This window comes from Harpia harpyja, chromosome 6 (assembly GCF_026419915.1).
Source record: "Harpia harpyja isolate bHarHar1 chromosome 6, bHarHar1 primary haplotype, whole genome shotgun sequence".
In the NCBI taxonomy this organism is placed as follows: domain Eukaryota; kingdom Metazoa; phylum Chordata; class Aves; order Accipitriformes; family Accipitridae; genus Harpia; species Harpia harpyja.
In genome coordinates this window covers 53,834,289-53,858,490 of record NC_068945.1, presented here as the reverse complement: position 1 = coordinate 53,858,490, position 24,202 = coordinate 53,834,289, and the positions used below count along the sequence as shown (strand labels likewise).

General features: G+C 35.8%; 1 protein-coding gene across 2 annotated transcripts in view; it reads left to right on the top strand.

The window, feature by feature from the left end:
• CPNE8 (copine 8) overlaps positions 1-22,082 on the top strand; it is a 116,427-nt gene extending 94,345 nt beyond the window's left edge. For both annotated transcript variants that reach the window (XM_052790319.1, XM_052790321.1), the window contains 7 exons: positions 2,313-2,359; positions 3,123-3,304; positions 4,526-4,653; positions 8,281-8,383; positions 11,247-11,304; positions 14,094-14,167; positions 20,126-22,082. In XM_052790319.1, the coding sequence (XP_052646279.1) occupies positions 2,313-2,359; positions 3,123-3,304; positions 4,526-4,653; positions 8,281-8,383; positions 11,247-11,304; positions 14,094-14,167; positions 20,126-20,314 (781 nt within the window). In that variant the 3' untranslated portion in view covers positions 20,315-22,082. The remainder of the gene's footprint in view (positions 1-2,312; positions 2,360-3,122; positions 3,305-4,525; positions 4,654-8,280; positions 8,384-11,246; positions 11,305-14,093; positions 14,168-20,125) is intronic.
• The last annotated feature ends 2,120 nt before the right edge of the window (positions 22,083-24,202 follow it).

Genomic DNA, 24,202 nt, shown 5'->3' with positions numbered 1-24,202 from the left:
ATCATTAAAATGTACATACAGATGGAAACAAATTCTAGAGATGTAGTCATCTGTTTTGATCTTATTTTACATCACAATTTTTATAGTTGTCAAATTGGCAGATACTGCAATATGCATACTCTTCTGCTTGGACAAAAATTATAGTCCAGATTACAGTGGATTGTAAATGGGAGAGGGAGTCTTTCTAGTTTACCAGATGGATTTCTGTTATCTGGAGCAGTATACATTTAATACAGGTACACTGCTTTGAGGAATAGTCCAGAAACTGATGCTCGGTCATTACCAGTAGTCACATGAAAATTGACTTTGTTCTTTTTGCTATTAGATGTGGGTTTAATATTTTTTCTTTTACTTTTGTTAGTCATTTTTCTTTTTGGTCGTCTTTTACTGTGCTTTCTCTTGTTTCTGTCTTCAGAATCCATGAAACTCTCTTCTTACCAATTGGATCAGATTAGCTGATCCAGGAAATGAGTTTACAAATAAGTTTTGCTGTTCTTATGCAGAGGAAAAGCTGTTTGAGGTTTTTTTTCTCAGTGACACGTTCTTCAGCATGCTGAAGGATTTCTGTACTAGATGTACCTGACATGTAATGCTTAGAAAAGTCTTGTTTTACTCTCCAAACACTGCACCACACCAAAGCCCTTAAATTTTAAGTACAGGGAGTTTATAGCCCAAAAGCAGTTTTGCCTAGCAGTGCTAATAAGGACTCTAAGCATAAATAGAGAAATGGTGTTGTATTAGACTTTTTTGTTACTGTTTTTCCTAACCTGTTCTTATCTGAGGAAGACAACTTTTCTGCATGCTGTAGTGATGGTGGTAGAAAACTAGTTGACACGCACTTCTTAGGATCTTTATTCTTACAACTAACTGGTAGTGCAGAAGGACATTGTGTTTAAGAAGCCACAGTGCCTGACATTTGGGTACAGATCAAACAAAATCTGACTTGTCATGCCATTTAAAATTTTCTGGTGAAACTGCATAAAGCAGAATGCAGAAGTATTGGCAGAAAAACTTCTCTCATAAAGCTTAGGCCTCTGAACTTTTCAGAGATTGCAGCAGCTTTCACTGTTTTTTTGTTGAAGTCCATACTGAGGCCACAGCATTTTTAGACATATCCTGGGCTGACCATGTTCCAAGGACTCTTCTTGATACTGTGGGCATTGGTAGGCTTTTACCACTTTTTGGAGACAGAGTCCACTCGTAACCTAGCTTAGTTTGTGTTAGCATTGATCAGTATGATAAAATGATTCCATGTGAATTTTTTTTCATACACATTTTTTTATTAAATAAATAGTATTTTCTCTGGGCACATCAGGTTATTTGAGCACTGAAACCACTACTGCAAGGCCAGGTGTCAGATTGTTGATGCTTAATCTAAATGTGCATGAGTTAAATCTGCTCAATACCTTTCAAAAAGCTTTAATCTTTGCTAATTTGGTCATTAAGTTCATACTTGCACACACTGAGAGGCAGAAATTTGAAGGAAGATGTAAAAAACTCAATCTGAGCAAAAAGTTAATTTTCAAATTCATACAAACTCTTTTTGCTGATAATCTCTTAGCTAGTAAGACTCTATCTCCAGAATGACAGTGTTTTGTCCTGAAGGAAGTTGCAGAACAGAACTTTTTAATTGGATTGTCACTCTGTAAAAGTCTATTAATGATCAATTTTTCTGACAATGTCTCTGCTAACAACTGATCCATGCACAATAATGGCTTTACTCAGCTACTGCTCCAAATACAGACCTTTATATTCCTGCTTCCAGTTTTACTTTTGTCTTCCAAGAATTACCTTGATATGCTCACTCAATGTATTGACTATGTTCACATGAAAGAAATCCACTGTCAAAAACTATGATATCCTGTCCAAAGATTTTATGCATAGCATGATTTCAAACGTGTTCTGATTGAAGGCACAGTTTTAGTATTAAGAAAATGAGCAGATCCGTAGAAGCCTACTTCCCTTGTCAAAGTCTTCCATGACTAAGGCTGAAATATGTCCAAGGAAAAATCAGCATCACTGTTGAAAATGAATTAATAATGTTTATGGATGTTAATAAACTTATTAATGATTTAGGATTTTTCATAAACAATGCAAAAAGGAAGGATGGAGTAAAGTAACAGTTTTCAGTGTGTTAATAAAATAGTGTTGTGTAGCTTTTGGCTGGAACCTTAGAGTATTTTCAGTGTTTATTTCCTGTATTAGAAAGTCAGTATCCTACAGTTTGTCCACAAACAACATTACAATCTCTTGTTTATTTTTCCACATAACAGTAAAACTATTAATAAGATCTGTATTTGCTTTTTCTGCAGAACCCAAATCAATTTCACAGTAGCTATTGATTTCACAGCCTCAAATGGTAAGAATAGAAATAAACATCCTGTGTATGTATGTGGTGTGTTCAGTTTTAAGTGTACATATGTGTGTGTGTGTGTGTATGTATCTATATCAGTATTCCGCTTAACTTCATTGTATTATTGATTATCTGTATGCCTGGCACCACCTGGAAGCAGGATTCCATTTTGCTGAGCAACAGACTAGAGGCCAATTTGTGTCCAGAAAAGCAGGGCAAACAGATAAAAATTGAAGAAGCCACCTATAAAATTGAATAAGTAGGAGCAGTTTGCAAATATTTGTGTACTTTCTGATTTTTATTTTTTCTTTCTTATTGCTTGGAGAAAACTGGCTAACTTAGAAGACCCCATTGAGAGGGGCAAAAGAAAGGAGTTTCAGGTGGAGTGAGGCTGAAGTGAGGTGAAGCAGAGATAAGTTTTCATCCTCCTCCAAAGCTGCTTTCAGAATGTCATAATACTTATGTAAATTTCATCCTAAAAGTGTGTATCATATTATAAAATGACACAATTTTACAAGTCTAATCACTTTGTTGCTGCCCTTTCAATGCTGAAAAAGTTTACAGCTACTACTGTTAACCTATTAAAAATGTATTCAGAACATTGCATTTTTACCTGATACAACCACAGTTATGTATATAGGAAATAAGTTCATTTTCTTTTCATGATCCTTTCTTTTCAATTTCTGCTTTCTTAGATTTCTGTCTTTTTTAAGAGAGAACATTTTGAAGTGATTCAGTTTTAAAGTAAATCTGATTCTTGCTTCAACAGGTAACCCTTCACAGCCTACTTCACTGCACTACATGAATCCCTATCAGCTGAATGCTTATGGCATGGCACTGAAAGCAGTAGGTGAAATAATTCAGGACTATGATAGTGATAAAATGTTCCCAGCTCTAGGTTTTGGAGCTAGACTGCCTCCAGATGGAAGAGTGTCACATGAATTTGCACTGGTAAGTAAATAAATATTTATATATTGTTTTAATTTCTTTACTACAACAGAATTTGGGGAGTTAAGGTTGCGGTCTTAAGCAATTACTGGACAAGTAGAGAACAGAGAACGTGCTAATTCTTCTGTATAAAAGACTGTTTCAAAATTTTTCATCGTAGTGAATTTACTGAAAGAAATCCAGAGTCAAGAAGTCCCTGTAGGCCAAAAATAGTAATAAAGAAAAGTAATCATCTTTAACCTCAGCTGTAGCAGCATGAGAAACAGATGCTTGAAAGACTTCAGACTGAAGCTAATCTATCTTAAGAAGCAAGTGATCGTGATCCAAGATAATCTCTCATTATTATTGTTATAGTTCTCTCTCATTTTCTGGGATCTCTTTATCTTTTATAGGCTGCTAGTTTAGAGGCATAGAGATAACTAAGTGGACTTTAAGCTGAGATGACGAACAAATCTGAGACTGGTCCATGTGCCAGTTAAATGACAAACCTAAAATCTAACGGGATTTGCCAGAAAGGTTGATGTGTTATAAATGCTTGTGATTAGTGTGGATGTTTATCTACTTGCTTATTTTCAGTTTTTTGTTCTTCTCTGAGTAGGATAGAGTTGTCAGAATTACAGCAAGCATAGGTTTATCAGGTGAGTTTTAATTAGATAGCAGCAAAGACATGGCAGAATGCTGGTAATTGTAGATGTGTATTTCTTCTGTTAGCCTGTGCTAGAAAACAATGCCACATGTCTTATCTCAAGGAAAGGTTTTCCACATGGATAGTAATTTAAAACAGGTTCAATTGCAGATATTGATTTGAATCACAGACTTTCTTTGGACTTTCATGTGGCAAGTTCAAATATATTGATACACATAATCTTAAGGCCTTTAAAACAGCAGACTTATTCCTGGCTAGTTTCAGTTTTTAAAGTTGTTTCTAAAACTAATTCAGTTAATTCATGAGGCATTGTGGTGCTTTTACAGAGCAAAGAACTGGAACCAGTTCCAGTGATCCAGACTGCATATAACATGAGGCTGCTAGAACCTCCTTCCTTAGGCGGTTAACACAACCAGCCATGGCACTTACATTGGGCATTTGTAGTAAACTCTCTGAATAGATCCTAGAATGCTTAGGTCTTTGCCATTTAAAAATGTACACTGGGTAGCATTCACTAACCCACATCATTTTTTCTTCATAATTACTTTTAGTGATTAATCATCTCTTGCTTTCATTAGAATGGAAACCCTCAAAATCCATACTGCCATGGAATTGATGGTGTAATGGAGGCATATTACAGGAGTCTAAAATCTGTACAGCTTTATGGACCAACAAACTTTGCCCCTGTAATTAATCATGTAGCCAGGTAAGCATCACAACAGGTACTTTGCAGAAACTTCTTATTGTCAGTATAACTATCACATATAAAAGGCTAACAGTTACATGATGCTAAACATTGAAAAAGATATTTACAGCTGTTCTGTTTATTCAGTCTAACATGATTATCTTGTACCTTTGAGTAGGTTTGAAGACCATGTGCTAGTATTATGCAGAATTTCGTCGCTGATTAAAAATAAATACAAGTGATCCAGTCGATCCACCCTGTGTTAAAATCTTAGGAGAAATCATAATGAAAAAAAATTTTTGTGAGATCACTCTGCCGTTTTCCTTTTATGTCCTTTGGAGCACAGAATTTTTGCTTCCCAGAAAAGACAGAAATCTATCAGAAAATTTATAGAATGCCATTTTTTTGGCATATGTGGTTCCTCTAATCTCAAAATGTCCAAAATATCAACAAAATTTTCCAAGGCTCTCTGTGGCAACAATTCCCAGCTGGTAGTGGTACTGTTAAGGCAATAGTGCAGCAGCCACCACTGGGGAGCCATTGTGCTGTGTTATACAACACCTCATCTAACTTCTCAAAGTAAAACCCTTCTTGTGTTTGCAGAAGTTTCTTAAGAAGGATAATGTTGCCTTATTTTGGCATACAAGATCGTGACTTACAGTATACCTCCATGTGTTGGTATAGCAAAAGTGATATGGCTCAGATAATTTAGCTGAGTAACTACCTGAACAGATTTTATTTTCTTTATAGATACAGAGGAAGAACTAATGTTTATAAAATAAAGCAGCAGGGAAGTGTAAATCATTGTATTGTTAATGTTTTATTTATGAGCTTGCAAAATAGTTAATTGTTGTAGCAAGAAATATTTATTTACTATCTGTTCTTGCTGTTGTTAGTTCTACAGCCCAATGAAAAATAATTTGCAAATTCTATAGTGAGAAGAATTTTCTGGGCACTGCAGCATGGCTAGATAGCTGAATTCAGTTATTTATCATGAAGATTAGTTGTTCCATCTTCAAATCATACCATTCAAATTATGTACGTGTATATTCCATTGCTTGTCTTTAGCAACTAGCTGTCTCCTTTTAATCTTCCCTTTGACAGGATCTCTCCAGTAGCAGTTTTCAGACTGTGAGGAAATACACCAATCCTTCTGACAGCTGAGTTCCATATAAGTGGCATTCAGTGTCTGCATTAGCCATGTTAACTGGAAATCTAACCCATTGACTTCTCTGGCTTTTTCTTCTTTAGAACTTGTCGTATCAGTTTAGCTGGCTGGTTCAGAATTTGGCGATTAACCTCAAGCCTTCTGTTCATTCAAAAAATTTAAATTCTTGATCTAGTACCATCAAAGCATTGGCATAAATTGAGTTCCTTTTCTCACCAGTCGTTTCTCAGGAATATTTGTCAACTTTTGCAGAATTACAGAAGCCTGTCACCACCATTTGTAGCTCTTCCACTGAACTTTTGTCTAAATACCAAGTTGTTGCCAACTTTGGGAACTCCTTCTGGTAGCAAATCACACTACATTATAGTGGAAAAGCTAAGTATCTTCATGAGGATTTCTACTGTGTGATCATCCTTAGTACAATCCATGTACCAGTCCAGCTCTCAGTAACATCATTTTCCTTCAAGGTTCAGTTTCTTGGCTATTCTGTTGACTCTCATACACACGGTACTAGAAATGTTGATCTAGCCTGCAGTTACTCTTTGAATCTACCTTCAGTCTCAAAGAAATTTCTTCTTCCCACATCCCTCCTACTTAAAAATATGCCTCTGATGAAATCTCTGGAAACAATGTCAGATATTACTATCCTGTTGTGATCTCGGAACTCTTCAGAAGCTCTTCAAGCAGATAATGAGTTTATTATCCATCCCCAGCTAGGAAGTTATCTAAACTACACCAGATTCAACCTACTGTCTTCTGTCATCTCCCCTCCTCATATAAGATCTTTCTTGCAAAAGACTTCAGAATGTTTTATTCTGTGGAAAATTTGAAATAACCAAATTTCTGTTCCATTTCTTCAGTGTAGGTACGTAGACAGTATTAAGTGCTCAGAAAGGGTAATGAATTTTTATTTTACTCTCATCATCCCTTGTCACTGCAGTCATCACTGAAAAGATTATAAGCATTGTGGAAAAATGAGATAAAAGAAGTCTCTGCATGGTAATGAAAATGTATTCCACAGTAGGTCTTGCTAATCTAGATATTTAACTATCAGTACCTACTGCCAGAATGAAAATAGATGATGTTCAACAGGTTCATTGTCTGTGTGGCTTTTCTGCCCATCTGTATCTTGGGGAGGGAGAGGGAGGAATGTGATGGCTTTCTGTGAGTTGTAGATTCCATTTCACACACATTCCTCCAAACTCTTGTAAATGTTGTGGTTACAGCATCTTATTTATTGGGGAGTACTCGCTTGCAAATGCACTGTGTAACATCAGAGTTAGAATTTCCTAAGCATATGCAATCATCATGAGCATCATTAGAACATATCTTGTTCAGTGACACAGGCCTTTCATGTCCAGCAGCCAATAAGATAGTGAGTTCTTTGACAGTCATATTCTGTACTTGGACATATATTCCACAGTATTCATATGCAAACTAATTTTTTTTTTTTTTTTTGTACTGATCTCCATACTACTCATTGCTACTTTTATTACAAGGTTCTACTGTTTGACTCCTTCACAGCACCAAGAGCCTTCATGAAAGTAGGAACTATACTGGCTGCTGTCAAGTGAAGCAGCAAGTGGAGCGACCTGCTACACACAAAAAAAGTTCTTCACTAACTATATAAGACACTTTGACCCTTGGGAGTTGAAGATAAATGAACTGAAGTCATAGTTTGTGGTATGCAGGCCATAGAGTTCAGTGGGGCTGCTATGGACTCACTGTCTATCAGGACTTTCCAAATCTTCAAAAGCTGCTCATTTTCAAAGAGCAGTTGCTTCTTGGGTCCTTTGGCTGAGGTGGGAATGAAATGGCACTGGATGTGTTTTGTCTTGTATTCGTGTGCAGCACAGGGAGAAGCTTGAGTCTTGAAAGGACATCTAGGGGTGGTACAGAGATGAATATCTAAGCCAGGGTTGCAGGGTGCATGTTCAGCCATTGTACAAAAGTGCACATGAATGTGAACTGTAAGTCTGCAAGCATGGTCAACAGTAAGTAACCTGTTTTTGTAAGACAAAAAAAAAAAAATTATGGAATGTGCTGATTCCTGATAAATTGTATTTGTTCTATAAAACCAGCCATTCTATATTAATGTATGCCCTTCATACCAAACTATGTTCCCCAGATGATGTAATAACTATTAAATAACTTAGAGTTTCTAACAACTCATGATTCTATAAAGGACATTCTGTCCATGCTCCTCTTGGTAGTGATACAGTTCCTATTTTTCACTGATTCAACACATGCAGATTATCAGTATCAATATTGTATGAGTTATGTTTTCCTAATGTTCTCATTTTAAAGTAGAATGTCTATCTTAATTATGAATGTCTTTACTTTTGAAACCCACTGCATCATGTTTCTTTATTTTTCTTAGTCCTTAGTAGTCAAATTTTAAAAATACAGCTTCTTTTCATATTAGTTCCTTTGTAAAAAGGGGGTTTTTACTATTATAATGTTGTTTTTTCTTCCCTTAGATATGCTGCTTCAGTAAAAGATGGCTCCCAGTATTTTGTTCTTCTCATTATTACAGATGGTGTTATCTCTGATATGGCTCAGACAAAAGAATCCATAGTGAATGTAAGTTTTGCTTTTGTCCCTGGGAAACGTCAGATGAAAGTACACACAGAAACAACTTCCAGGCAGGGTTTGAAAAGATCTATACCAATAGTTTTGAACATAGCACAGTGGATCTAGTTAATAGTGAGGTGGTGGGTGAAAAGCCTACATTAAAATAATTAAACATCATGTCAAAATGAGTAGTGTAGAATTACGTGGCATATTTTTAAAGGCCCATTTTCGCTACCTCCTGTAGAGATTCAATGCCATTCCAGTTTGTAGGGTGCACATGAAAATATTACTGAAATGTTCTCTCTTCACTGGAGAACAAGATGTCCTCAGGTTCTAGCCAGCAGCATGTAGACAGAGTCTGTGTGTCAGTAAGGACTCTGACAGCCCACCTGGTAAGTTTTTACACTCAAAGCTATAACTGTGTTTGAAGGTACCAGTTTACTTCCTCTCCTCTTCCAGCTTCCAATATTAAAGTAGGATAAACTGAATCTCTTTTAAAGGAGATAAACAAGCTTTTAGCTTGGAAGTTCATTCTCTAGTCTAGCCTAGAAGTTCAGAATATAACTTCTTTTAGATGAGCTTCTTTTAGGTGGCAAAAAGGCTCCATGGAGAAAAAAGAGCAGCTCTTGATTTAACTCACCCCTCGATTTGAAGTCCGTAAGTAAAGAGACCAGCAAGTCCAGTTGGCCGATACCTTGTAACATTAAGTAGTTGGCCACTAAGACATACAGAAAAACCTTGTTTCCAGTGTTAGTTCATTTTTAGGAATAATAGCTGTTAGTCTGCAACTGCCTGGAAATACAGCAGATGTGGTGTTAGCTTGGAATGAGTGGAAGTTTAGGAATATTTGCTGTCTTTTCTTTTTATGAAGATGCATTCATTTTTCTGTATACTTCTTGAAGTGTGAGCACAGTATACCATGACAGAACTAGTTAAATGCTTAATAATATCCAAAATAATAAAAAGGGCAGTGTTGTTCAATGCAACTTGATATGTATAAAACTCAGGAAGAATATATTTCATTTTTTAACACTAATTGTGCTCTTAGGCATCTTTCTCATTACAGCATATGTGTCAGACACATTCTGTTTTACCAAACTGTCTAAAGGTTATGCTGTCATTCAGGAAATGCCAACACTTAAGTTTATATGCAAAAGTTTAACTCTTTGTCTTGATGCTGTCCTTGCCACTTACTCTTTCATATACATTGTATCACATAATACTGTGTCTGTGTGAGTAGGAATGTCTTTAAAGAATGTTTTCTTTACAATCAAGCAATAAGATTCTAGAAAACACCTGAAAAACAGAACATGTTCTGTTCTAAGAAATGCTTCATGTCTCAAAAATATTCTATACTTACTATTATTGACTTATGCAGTGCACTGTAATTCAGTTACAGTTACACTGTATTTATGGCCCTTAATCACAGACTGGTTGAGGTTGGAAGGGACCTCTGGAGGTCATCTGGTCCAACCCCCCTGCTCAAGCAGGGCCACCTAGAGCTGGTTGCCCAGGACCATGGCCAGGCAGCCTTTACTATTACTAACAAGGGATTATTAAATTTTTTTTACTCTGCTACAAAATTTTAGCTGGAAGAGTGACTATGTAGTAATACCTTGTGATGAATTTGCAGTCAATGTATAGTATATAGTGTATAATGTAGTGGTGTAGAACATTAAATAGTGATTTATAGAATGGTGTATTTTCATTGTTTTAAATAGCATGTTTACAGTAATGAACTGTAAATCTGCTTAAAGACAGTTGGTTTTATATGTAGTATTATGACAGATGAAGAATGGGAAATGGTGATGATGTATCTAAAATTAGAATATCTTTCAAATTAGGGAGAAAAACACTTTTTATATTCCAAAAGAAAAATATGACAATATGTTCTAAACCCACTTGACTTCAGACTTCAGTGAAGCAGAGTTTAATTTAGCAGAAAGCATACATCTATTATTTTTGGCCAGTGTATACTCCTGTTTAAAATGACTGTAAACATTTCACAGTTCATCAGAATATCTCAGTAAGGAACAGTTGTCAACCCTGACATTTGGTAGATGGTTTTTTTTAGTTGTTACCTTCCTCAACAGAGGCAGTTTCAGATTATTTCTGTAAATTAGCAGATATCTGGTGCTACTATCAGGGCAGGAGAATCAAATATTTATGATACTGTCTTCATAATTTTGAAGGTTTTACAGAGAGTTTAGTCAGGGAAAGCCAGATATCATCTTTGCCTTGTTTCATTGAATGAAAAAGATTAAATAAAATTTAAAATCTTACCATAAGCCAATTCAATATCTTGTTTACTTTGTGGCACAGATGACTGACTTGAATAAAATTTCATTCATGGAAAAAATACAAGATACATATCCCTCAAATAGGTGATTCATTCTCTTGAGAAAAATTGGCATAAGATCTATGTAAAAAATAGTGTCACATGGTTCCAAGAAGCCATGTAATATCAAGAAACGGCAAAGTACATTTAAATAAATGTCAAACTGTCATTAGGTATATATTTGCAATTATTGTCAGTTTACAAAAACTTCTAAGATAAATTTGTTGTCTTAGTTGTCATATTGGTATTAAATCCTAACACAGTTTGTTGTGTTTAATTACGATCCTATATGATTCAGGGACTTTATAAGGAAAAAATAAATTAAAATAATCATCTGCCTTTCTATCTGCATCCAAGATATTTTGTACCACTTGAGCAGGTAGTTTACACCACTCAACTTTTTAGGTGGAAAAAAAAATTTTTTCTTTAAAACATAACTTCTGCATGTTTTTTATTCATATTGTCCGCAGATCTCACATATTATTGGCAGAGGTTATGTAATGTGTTAAAGCTCTTTTTCTTCTTCTTTTGAAGGCTTCAAAGCTTCCAATGTCAATAATTATAGTGGGAGTAGGACCAGCAGAATTTGATGGTAAGTATTCTGGTGTTTTTCCTAGAATTTGTTATATTTGTTTACATTTTAGTAGTATGTGGTTTTTCAAACAAATACTGTTATTTAAAAGAGCATAATATGGAACAAGCAGTAAGCACTGCTGACATTTCCAGCTGGATTGATTGATAACTCAGTATGATTACAAGCTACCATGTGGAGCTGTGTAGCCCCTCAGGCTCTCTGTTCAAGTCACAGAGTCATATGGGGGCTCAGCATTTACAGAGCTCCAGAAGATGAGTGGAAAAAAAAAAAAAACCACAGTAAAATACATATACTCAAGTAATGTTGAATTTCTTCAACACAGATATTTAGTTGCCTTGTGAAGTGTCAGTTGACTGGAAATATTGATCATCTGTTCTTACTGCAGTAATAAAATACTGAGAAAAATAAAGACATTTGAGGAGGTGATCTGGGTTAACCTGGATTTCACTAGATAACAGGAGTGAGCCTTACTGTATAGCAGCATTGAGAGAATGTTACAGCAGGAGAGAAATTACCAGGATTATTTGCATATTCTTTCATGTGATATTCCAGAACACCGTTCTCTATTGCAGTAACTAAGCTGCTTCTGTTATTTGGACTAATTTAAGTGCCATCGTGTATATCACTGCACTATGAAGTGTAGACATTCCCTGTATATCTATTCCTCCTACATCCTTCCTTTTAATTCTAGTACTTCTGGTTAGACAGTATGCCTTCTTTTCTACGTGAAATATACTTAGTACTACCACAGATGTATAATGTAAATATGACGACTGTACATGTTAATTCTTGTACAAATATTCTAAGAGTATGAAAATGAGGAAAAAATAACACACACACAAAAATTTATTGGAGGTTGACTTTCATATGCTTTTTGACAAGTGGTATATTAGTGATAATTTTAAGTATCTTATTCCTTGAAGAGATTGTCCAGGTGGACTCTTACACTTCAGATGATTGTATGCCACAAGCAATGAGAAAAGACAGTTTATCTTAATAAATGCATATGAGGGAGATTTGCAAACTTCATTTTTACCCCTGGTAATTCCCACTTTAGTTGTATGTTACTTACTTTTCTCTCACTCCTCCTTTGCCTTTTCCCTTTCTCCCTGTTTGTCCAGTCCTTGGGTTTGCGCAGGCTCCCCTTAGCTCAGTCAGGACATGCAGATTCAGTCTTTTTTTTACTTCTGGAGCTTGTCTTTGCAGAGTTTTTGGGGTGTCATCCCTGTTGCTTTTCTTAAGGCAGGATTCTGTTTGTACTGCAGGATATAGTTTCCATCTTTGGACCCACACTCCTTGAGTATACTGCCTCAGTGAAATACACCCATTAGATGTGTGCCAAATCTGTAGTTCTTTAATGCCCAAGAGGGCAGAGAAATGACTTTTCCATCTGTAGAAATTCCTTCTGGAAAAAAGAACAGACTCCATGTCTGATGTGGACGCTGAAGAATTGTGTGTGTAGGAGGGTGTATGTTCCAGGCACACTGTCTTACAATTCAAATGCCAGTCAAGCCTCAGCTCTGCTGTAGAGAGACTAAGTTACTGCTCTGCAGGTATCACTGCCCCATAGATCTCCCAGCCCCTGGGGGCTACCAGAGGGGTTCTTAAAAGTCTGGAGCTCAGATAGGTGGCACATACATTTGGCAGAACTTTACTTATGGATGTGAGGATGACTGTAACAGGTCAGATCAGGGGTCCGTTTTGCCCAGTGTTCTGTATCTGACATGGCAATGGGTGGTTATCTAGAAAATGTTAAGAATAGAATAAGGAAATATGATACTTCCCTGAATACTGTTTATAGACTTGAATTTCCTGAGCAGGATGTGCTTTGTGTCTATTTTGGAAATTTTCAGTGGATCTCTCCTTCAAATACTTGTTCAGTCTCCTGGTTTGAACACGTGTACATTTTTTGCATCAACAGCATCATCTGGCAGCATGCTCTACAGACCTACTAATTTTTTCTTTGAACAAAAATGCTCTTTTGTTTGGCTTGAACTTGGCTCCCGATAGCAACATTGATGCTTTCTAGTTCTTGCATTGGAAGAACTAGATTTTGAAATGCTGGTTTCAGGGAACTCAGCCCAGTGTGTAAACCCCTGAGAAGCTCAGTGATGCAGGGCTTTGATTTTCATAGCGTATGCTGAAAGAAGGATTGCAGATCCAACAGCTGAGCAATAATCTGTGATCCCAAGTCCATCCATTTCAACACTGACCAGAGAGCAGGTATACCTTTCTACCTAGAATGGCATCTGGGTATCTGGACAATTTTAGAGTTTTCTTGGATCCTGCTTAGAAAGATACAAGAAGAGTTACCCAATAAATTTAATAAATATTTTTTAAGAACTCCTCATTCCTATGCATTAACAGTCATTCCTTTTCCAGTATGAATGTGAGTTATTACCTCTTTGTGCTGTATCCTATGATATCTTCTGCAAGAAGAATTGCTGAAGATGAATTCTTTTTCCACCTATGAAAGTATAAATATAGCCTTACCAAAACAGATATACTTGGTGGTTTGAGAGCTGGAAGGATAAAGACCTTATTGTGGTCTGTTTTGTTCTGAAGATTGCAAGGCAAAAAGTATGTATCGTCAGCATGAAAAAGTGCTAGATAACTACAAAGCATGATGTATTTTATGGCACAGATGATCTTAAAGAGTTACCTAAGTAACAACTGTTGGGTTTGTTGCCCTAAAGTGTAAATTGACTGAAGTTTTTCTCAGTAAGTTTGTTTTTGTTGTGTAGTTGAAGTCATAAAGAAATTCATTGGTGTGGTTTTTTTTTAAGCCATGGAAGAACTGGATGGTGATGTAGTGAGGATTTCTTCAAGAGGAAAGTTTGCAGAAAGAGACATTGTGCAGGTGGGAGAGAAAATTTACTCTAATAGTTAGATTTTACTGATGCTGTTTGTTTTGAATTCTTGTTTCTATCTATATTCCTACCTGTCATTTTACCTTAGCCCTGACTTACTTTATCTTGAGGTGTTCATAACAAGCTCAGAAACTCTCTGTGATACCTGTAAGCCTTTATATAATACATAGTAGTGGATCTGCATTCATTAGGAAATGACCCCTAACTGACAGCACACTGATATAAAGTCTTAGGTTTATACAACCATGGGAGAAGAGTTAGTTGCCTCTGTACTGCAATCTCACTATGATTCCATAACGAAAAACTGCAACTTTTGTGGAAGTTGGCAATACCTAGACTTCTAACGTGCATTTGAAATGCCTAGGGTATCTTTCCTTGCCTTTAACTGCCAGTCCAGAAGACCATGAGGATCTCCTAGTTCCTATGTTGTGTCTGCCACATACAACCATGCAGATGTCTCATGCTTTAAGGAGCCTCAGATGATAGCTGGCACAGGTTGCCCAGAGAGGTGGTAGATGCCCCATCCCTGGAAACGTTCAAGGTCAGGTTGGACAGGGCTCTGGGCAACCTGATCTAGTTGAAGATGCCCCTGCTTATTGCAGGGGGCTTGGACTAGATGACCTTTAAAGGTCCCTTCCAACCCAAACTATTCTATGATTCTGTGGTCTGTGTTTACGTGACTGAACCAAGTCCTAAGAGTGCTACTCTCATCTGCATTCCATTTCTCTGCCAGAGTCCTCTGGTTCTGTTCCTGCTCCCTACAGTCAGTCAGTCAGCCCAGTAGTTGTCATTCATTCCTACGCAACCACTGGCAGGGTGGTGTAGCAGCTTTGCATGCGCATACACACCCACCATAATCCCCCTTCCCCTCAGAGCTGCAGATTTCTACAACTCCACAGGTTGTCCAAACTATGTATTTCATCCATGCTCCAGACACCCCATCTTGCCTCCTGATTACCTACCCCCCTGGACAGACTTTATTTCATAATTATTTTCTTGATCAAATAAAATTAACTAGCTATGCATTTTTTATTTTCTTTTCTACTTTAGAAAGAATGATATGTCTAAAACTAAATCTTCTGTGGACGGCGTATTTTCCTGGAAGTGTCTGAATACATTTATGAAATAGAGTATTTCCGTTGGAAGGGACCTACAACAGACATCTAGTCCAACTGCCTGACCACTTCAGGGCTGACCAAAAGTTAAAGCATGTTATTAAGGGCATTGTCCAAATGCCTCTTAAACCCTGACAGGCATCCTTAGGTTCAAACCTTACCTTCGATCTGCCATTTCTTCTTCTCCCTTTATTCCTCCTATTTGTCAAAATTCATAGTCTTTACTTGTTTTTCCTCTTGCTTATTTTCACTTATTTCTCTCCAAGCCATGTTGGATTTTTATATTATTGTTGGTTAGTAGAATATATACATATATATATATATATATATAAAAATATATATAAAAACCTGAGCTATATGAATAGCTCATATTGCAGGTGGTAATGTTTTAATAAAAATTAAGGTCAGATTGCAGCTGATGAACTTTGGAATATGTATATTTGTTTTCATTTATGTATGTAGGAACTGAAACTTTTCAAAATGTTTGATGTTACCAGTACTGGTATGTGAATGTTTAAGGGTTTGATAACTCCTGGTGGATACAATATCTCAATCCAAGGAGATGTTCAAAACGTGTATATGACACCTGATTTTATAGTTCTTTTTGTTTACAATACAAAATAAATAATTCTGTGTAAATATGTGGAAATTAAAATGATCAGATCTTTTTTTCCCGGTCTTAAAGCTTCTCAGTGCAATAAATACTACATTAAAATTCCCTTTCTTTTTTTTCCCTAAATGGGGATCAGAAATGAGAATAAAATGACAGCAGTTAAATTACCCTCATAATCTGTATGGATATACGTTAAAGAAAGTCATAGATTCCTGAATTACTTTTTCTAATAGTTGAAAAAGAGACTTTTTTCATTTCTGCAACATAGAGAGAAAACTGATGGGAGAGTGAGATATCAAAACTCTTACAAGAGTGAGACATGCTGGCTGCTTTAGGCAATGTTGTCAAAAAGGTAATTATAAAAGTAGGGATGAGGAGAGGCTGGAGAGCTGAACAGGAGGCAAGAAATACTGTTTCTCATTTTGTCAAATCCTTTATAATGTTCCTTGGTAGCCCGTACTGGGCTAGAGAGGCACTGTCTGTAATCTGTTATGCTGTGTATGTCAGTGCTGTTCAACAGAGCAGTGTGTGGAGATCTGCCTCCAGAGCTGGAAGTGTTTCTGGACCCCAAACTAGTATTTCTGCAACACCTTGTGCCATGTCATATTTTTTTAAAGCTAATGCAGATATCTCTGGCATGCATTGCACTTATGTTTAAATGCATTTAAATATATGCAACATAATTATATATAATTTCTCCAAACAACAGCAGCTCCAAAAGCTGCTGGTTTTACATTCAAAGAGCATAAATAGATAGAGCTCTTCAAGTGTTATAAACAAGATTTGTGAAAATGCTTGCATCAGAAATATTCTAATTTCTGCTGAGAAATAAAAAATAATATGTAATGAATACCCTTTTGTATTTCTTTAGAATTCATTGCATATCAGAAATGTAATAAAACATTTATTTACTATTAACATATTTCAGTTAGAACTTTGCCCAAAGCCATATTGAATTACCTGAAGGCAGTATTATTTTGTGCTCTTTTTCTGTCTAAATACTAACAAATACATTATAGGCTAGCTAAATAAATAAAAAGGGATAATGTCAAACCCTTTAGGTTTGGTATGACCTTTATTTTCTATCTGGCAGGATAAAACTGATTTGCTGTTATAAAATTAACTACTGAAATATAAAAAGTTTATTTTTCACGTATTAGGTTAGTTAAAATTAGCTAATGAAATTAACTGATAATTTTAACAGTTGGTATTGTGAAATATTTTAATTAAATTAGTAAAGGTAAAATTTGCCTGCTAACAGTGAGTCACTATCTATCATATTTACTGCTGACTGAAATTCATGTAAAGACATGACCTTCATTACTCCCTTCTTGCTAGTATACATACATATTGTATTACATGTGTACCAGTTCTTCCTCAGTTTATTTCATTTCTGCTCCTTTGTTATCCTTTTTCTATTTAAGAAGTTTTAGGAAAATACTTACTCATAGAAATGTACCTATTGTTTCTCTTGAAAATTTTGTATATTAGCCTTTTAAATGAAACTCTTAAACTATAGAAAAAGCACTTTACATTCCATCAATTTCCCTTTGGTTTCTCTTATGTCTTTCATTCTATTCCTCTGCCACCTCTACTTCTTCTACATGATAGCTCTAGGCCTTGCTGTCATTGCCAGCTGTCCTTGTATATCTGTATGCGTGCTTATCTGTCCATAGTTCCTCCAGCTCCTCTGTCATCTGTATACCATAAGGAGAGGGGAGGGAGACTAATTCAGGTCATCTATATTGTATAATTGCATTTCAACAATTACACTGTTGAAATAGCCTCCCTTTGCTGCAGAACAGTGGTCTGAGTTTTCATGTCTGCAGACTAATGGGTAAGGTGATCTCTTGGGTTGGGACACATTTTGTTCTTTAGCTCAGACTACATGTGCTTTTTACATAAGAGTGACATTGCATTAGGAAATGAATAACCACATGAGGGAGAAATGAACACCAAGCTTATCCCTTCCCAGCTGAATGTGTAAACCAGCAGGCTACAGAGATGCTTGTTTTGTTTTGTTGTTCTTCTAACTTCATACTTCTGGGGGCAGTCAGATGTATTCTTACAGAAAAGTTGATGGAGTTTAAGAAGGAACAACCACTTGAAACGGGGCAGTGCTGGGCTGGCTTCTGAAAACTGCTAGAGCCTTTTTATGAAGTGGAGGAGTCAGTACTAGTAAATGTCACAGTATGTGCTTGTCTCTTGTATTGAAGAGTTACTGAATAAACACAGAAATAGTTAAGACAGCTAATTATAGAACTGCAGATACCTTGCTTCCTGGCTTAATACCCTAAAGTCAGGTTCCTTTTTGCCTGTTGTTCTCCTGCCCTTATGCCTGACACATTCTTGGACACAACACAACGAAGAGGTAAAGGATGCTCCTATCTGAGCTATAAAGGCTATTCGCATTGAATAGTCTTGCTGACTACTCTTGTAGTCTTGTTGACTATGGCGTCCTGCGTTAGCTGGCTCTGCTTGAGCAACAAGGTTCGACTAAAGGATCTCCAGAGGTCACTTCTAGCTTCAACAATTCTGTGACTAAGTCATCTTCTAAGAAACTGCAGATCTACTGCTTCCTGGGGAAATGCTCTAATCAGTAGCAGTTTATGCTTAATTTTGTGACAGGTTTCAGTTTAATTTAACATAGTTCAAATACTTAGGCTTGAAGCCTTTTTTCTGGCAATTTGAGATCCTTTTCAGGACAGTTATGCAAAGAGTCATCTCTTATTTGAATTGTAAACACCTTTTAGTAGGAGATTGATGCCTAGACAGGTTTCATAAGTACAGGGTGAGAAGTGCTTTCCAAAGTTGTTGTAAAAATGATTTAAGTTCAAGTTCTTTATTGCTGAAATGTTGTCTTTGGTTTTGGTTGGGGGGGGGGGGGGTTGGGGGGATGGGATGGGGGGGGGATGGTGGTGGTGTGTTTTTTCCCCAAGAGTTTTTTTTATTTGTTTAATGTATTTAGTAGATTTCTTTTTGTTTATTTCTGTGATTTCTGGAAAACTCTCAGGATCTCAGAAATACAGTGTAGACTGAACTCTCACTGTAATTCAGTGTTCCCCTAAATTTTGAAAACTTCAATGCTTTTTAGAAAAATGGAATTTAATCTGTAGCCTTGGTTGCTCTGCATCCAAGAAAGCAAAATTAGTCTGGTTAGTATAATGGCAAAAGAGTCTTCAGATTTTAGAGTTCAGCCAGGAGATGAGAGATCCGTGGGTCTGACTTCTCAATCAGTTCTAGTTTATCCTGGAGTACAGCAGTTAACAATTACATCTTCCCTGTTTTGTGAGGGGGGGTGAAAGGCACCATTAGACTTTGAATTCCAGCATAGCATAGCCTAGTATAATCAGTACCAGAAGTAGCTTTGGACATCGAATCCCAATTTTGAAAAGTCACCCAGCTATTGCCCTGAGATAGGCCCCAAAATCTGAGCAAGAAGCAGAATTTCAAATCAGCTTTCCCTTTGGTATAACCTATTAGTTAGCTTAATCCACTACATCTCTGCATGCTGTCTGTTGTGAATAAAAATCAAGGACCCTAGACTGTTTCTTTTTTCTATACTAGTAACACAAGCATCTCATTAATTATTATGAAATCCAAGCCAGAGCTGGGTAGCTAACTTTTTAGGTGTTGCAGATTCGGGTATCACATAACAAGTTCTTTTCTGAATCCAATCCTTTTTGCTTAGATTTTTTATGCATTTGTTAGTATCATATTAAAAGTGTTGAGGTGGTTCATAGTTCTACTAGGTATAATGCAAAATGGTCAAGAATATAAAGTCATCCTTTCTGTTTTGTTCACTTCAGATGGCAAAAATTCTGTTCACAAACTGCCAGAGCAGAGGCAGTCTGGTAGGAGAGCTCCGTGAGCAGGAAATGTAAGATAAGAATAGCTTTCTGAGGCAGAATTACCTTCTTGTATGAAAAGGGTTGAGAGATAAACCAAATATATCAATGAGACATGTAATTACCAATCTGAGCTAGCCATGGCTTATGTGAAGAACTTCACCCAAGTGAAAGCATGACACGGTTTCTATTAGAAGACAGATTTTTTAAAATTGAGATACAATGTGTATATATAAAATACAAAATATGTATATGTATATATAAAATGTGTAAGGTAGCATATTCGTGTACTCTAACTTTCTTATTTTTATGTTGTAAGATGTATTCTGTGTCTGTATAACGACCTGTGTGAACATCTCTTTTGTTTTGTAGTTTGTGCCATTCCGAGATTACATTGACAGAAGTGGAAACCACGTGTTAAGCATGGCAAGACTTGCTAAAGATGTTTTAGCTGAGATCCCAGAGCAGTTTCTGTCCTACATGAGAGTCAGAGGAATAAAGCCATCACCTGCACCACCACCCTATACACCCCCGATTCATGTGTTGCAGACTCAGATATGACTGCTCCAAAGTGCTTAGCATTTATCACAAGTCAAGACTCTCTGGATGCAGCAGTAGCTTCTGGTAAATTGTTGGAGCTAGAAAAATTCTCTTCACATACCAAAATTCTCCTATGGTTGCATGAGCAACTGGAAAGCTTTTAAACGCTAGGAGCAAAATGTTGATGTTCTCTCTAAGTCTTATTTTTTTTGACAAAACCCCCTACTTTTTTGATGTATTTATTGGAGGGGAAAGCACAAGTCAGGTTTTCAACTCAGCAGATATTGTCCTCTCTGAATACTGTGTGTATATAAATGTATAGGAATGCTATTAATCTATCAATGTTTACATGTTACTATTTTTAAATTTCAGTACTTTTATAACTATTCTTAAGAATAAAAGTTTGGAATATTGACTCACATGTCTTCTAGCTTGCAGTAGCTTGTCACAAGATAACAAGAGAAGCAATATCTCTTTGAATGTTTGTCCAGACAAATGGAAATGAAAGCTAAGAAAACAAATATATATGTGTTTTCCAATTTCTGAATTGCTTCAATCAGTGCTCAGTAATCCATTCATCTCACAGTTTGAGAATAAACTCCTAAAATCTGAATAACATAATTGCATATGACTTATGACTAACTCCAAACTTTGAGGGGGAGGTATGTGTATTTTTTCAGAGATTCTCCAATTTCTAAGTTTATCTAAGTTTACAGATTTTAAACTAGTTACTGAAGCAAATTAGAAGAGTTACTTGCTATAAGTAATTATAGAAAATTACCTCAAATCAGAACTATCAGAGTATTACAGTTGACTCACTGAGCTCATTAAATCTTATCATGCATTCCTTAAAGCACTGGAAATTTTGCATCAGAAAAGTCTTTTGCAGTGATTACAGCAGATGTTTTATAATGGCCCATTTTAAACTTAATTTAAAATCTTAACTTTTTTTGTCTAGATTGCCCATTCAAAGGGATGCTGGCTCTTAATATTTGGGTTTAATATTGTCATTTAATCACATTTCCATTCAGGGTGCATGAATGATAATGTTAATTAACTGGTTTAAAAATTGCACAACCATGTTGCTTTGTGCACAATTTTGTGTACGGAACTACCCAAAAATTTTATTATATGCCTGTTCATATATAATTATAAAATGGTTTTGCATGTACAGTTTTTACAAAATACACAGTTTTGTGAGTGTCAGATACATTTTATCTAGAACTAATGGCCTTAAATTTCACAAAACTCCTGAAATGATTGTGAATTGCCTTCAAATACTGTTAAAGCTGAACATTTTAATTTTTTTGTGTCACAGTTGTAACTGTCTTGTAATGTAACTGTTTTTCTTTGCATATAACCTGTTTACTACTTCTGTTTCTTACTACTGTATGTTGTAATGTACAGTATAAAACTAAGGTGCATTTTTTAAGCATGAGAAGTTTTTTGCCGGAAAACATATCTTCGATATTAATGGCATATAACTATGTAAATGCAGAATCTTCCATTTTTAAATGCATTTAACTTCCTTTAACTATCTCATGTGGGAAATTACTTTTTCCAGATAATTATTCTGTTAGTAAAAAAAAAAAAAAAAAAGATTTTTTGGTAAAAATAAATTTTGTTTTATTTTTATTTCAAAACAGTTTTTACTTAAATATGGACTTTAATTTTCTCACCAAAATATGTATTTCTTAGTGGATTGGTGTTGCATGAATGAAATTTGATACCTGGAAACTACAAATTTTGATGAAAATGCATCATAAAGAACAAGTTTAAATCTGCTGAATGGTGGTGCTGTTCTCCTTCTATCTTCTGCATTTATGTTTCGTACTTACAGTGTTGGCACTTTGGAAATAACTGAATTACTATTATATTTCTGTTGTGTCAGTTAGACAACTCTTTATGCTGACATTTGTATTGGTTCCCAGTGGCCCATGTATTTAACAGGTTTTCATTCCAAGGCCAAAACTACAAATTTCTTTTATTCAGTTTAGCATAATTTATTAGTGCTCATTTCACCAGCACCTTTTATTAACCCACGGATCAGTCTCAAAACTAATTTAACAACTAATTTAACAAGTGAAGGAACTTTTAAAGATAGGTATTACTTAAAATTATTTTTTCTATCCAGCCTAAGTACCAGCCTATTCTATTCTGCGCTGATGTTTTTTCTTCTATTTGGTATTAGATTCTAAATCTAACATATTTAATGGAAAGAAATAGATGTGATCAGTGGACTAAGTATTCTAGTGGGAAAAGGAGACTTTTTCCAGACTTGTCCCATTCCCTATGTGTTTGACATCTTGATTCTGTAATGTGTATGAGAATCATTATGTAGACTCACATGGTAGCCGCAGTCTTAAAGATGAGAGTTACTGGTCAGAACTTGAATTTCTCCAAATATCATATGCAGCCATTTTTAGTTCTGGCTTTATTCTTAGTAATAAAGGAACACAAAACTCATATTCCTTCCCAAGAAATGCTAGCTGCTACCAAAACTTGATTATTTTCTATGACTGAGGAGTAGCAGAGAGTATTTACGTTTAAGAAAGGTAAAACGTGACATGTTGGATGACAAATGATTTGCTCTGAAAGGGAAACTGTTGGCCTTGAAGAAAGCTCTCTTTCTTTGGTATTCATCTTGGAACAGATGTGTTCGTTGTAATGCATGCAGAAAATGCTATGGCAGTGTGCAAACTGTACAAATGTTCCTACAAATGAGGAAGGACACTGTCCCATGGATGATGTAATTTGAGAGTGTCTATTTTAGGTTTGATTCTGACTAGTGAGGAACTGTTTGCTGACCTGGAAGAACAAACTGTTTTAATCTTGGTTACAAAATAGAATTTTGTAATTTGGGGAAAAGATGGCAACCTATACAATAGAATTTACACGGACTTCAAATCAGCTCACTTTTATACACAAAAATGTTTGTTAAGTGTGGTTCCCCCAGGGAGGTATCTCAAGGAGAGGAACTGAGTTCAGAAGAGCAGGTATTCTCTGAAAAGACACGTTTTGAAAAGCTGGAAATTCTCACCTAAGTAGGGACAGATGAAATTCACTCCAGAATACTTTATAAAACAGCTGAAACAATCAGAATGATAAATGAATATCATCTTTGAGAACTAATAAAAGGACACATAATGACAAATTATGCCAATGCAGTGGGAAACCAGGGAGCATAGTAACAGGCTATTATGACTGTATCAGAAGTTCTTTCAACAGAAAAATCAAGAATAGAAAGGGAGAGTATGTTGCTATGGATAAATGTAAAAGATAGCAGAGATATGTGTGAAAAAGGACAGAAAACCACAAAATAAGTAAGGACTGCTAAAGCCTAGTAAAACCCATATTAGAAAGGGAAGGGTAGTCCATTATTTAAGAAAAAAATGAGCAAATAGTAAACCTAGGGAAAACTGAAATGCTTGATGTCTTTTTCCTTCAGGATCCACAGAAGAGGGATAATCATTGCATTAAATAGTCAATTAAAAAAAAATAAATCTAGACCTACGTTTACATCTAACAATAAAAATTTGTTAATAGTACACACTTCTGAAACAATTTTCTTGTAAAGCAATATAATGAGCTTCAGGATAAAAGAGAGAAACAACTACTTTAATGTGACATTTTAAAAGCAAAGCAGGAGATAACAGCCTCATTTGAAGTGTTACGAAATACTACAAAACTGGTTAGACTGTTCAGAAAAAATGCTATCAGTCTTTCATCATCAAGCTGTAAAAATATAGCAGTTGATGTTCCATAGGAACCTGTCTAGCTTTTGGTATTATTCAGTCATTTCCATTGATGATGCAGTATATAAAATATGGCTATTAAATCAGTGGATTATATCAACTGCAGATAGTTTCATCACTCTCAAAGATGATGGGATTAAAACTTGAAATTATT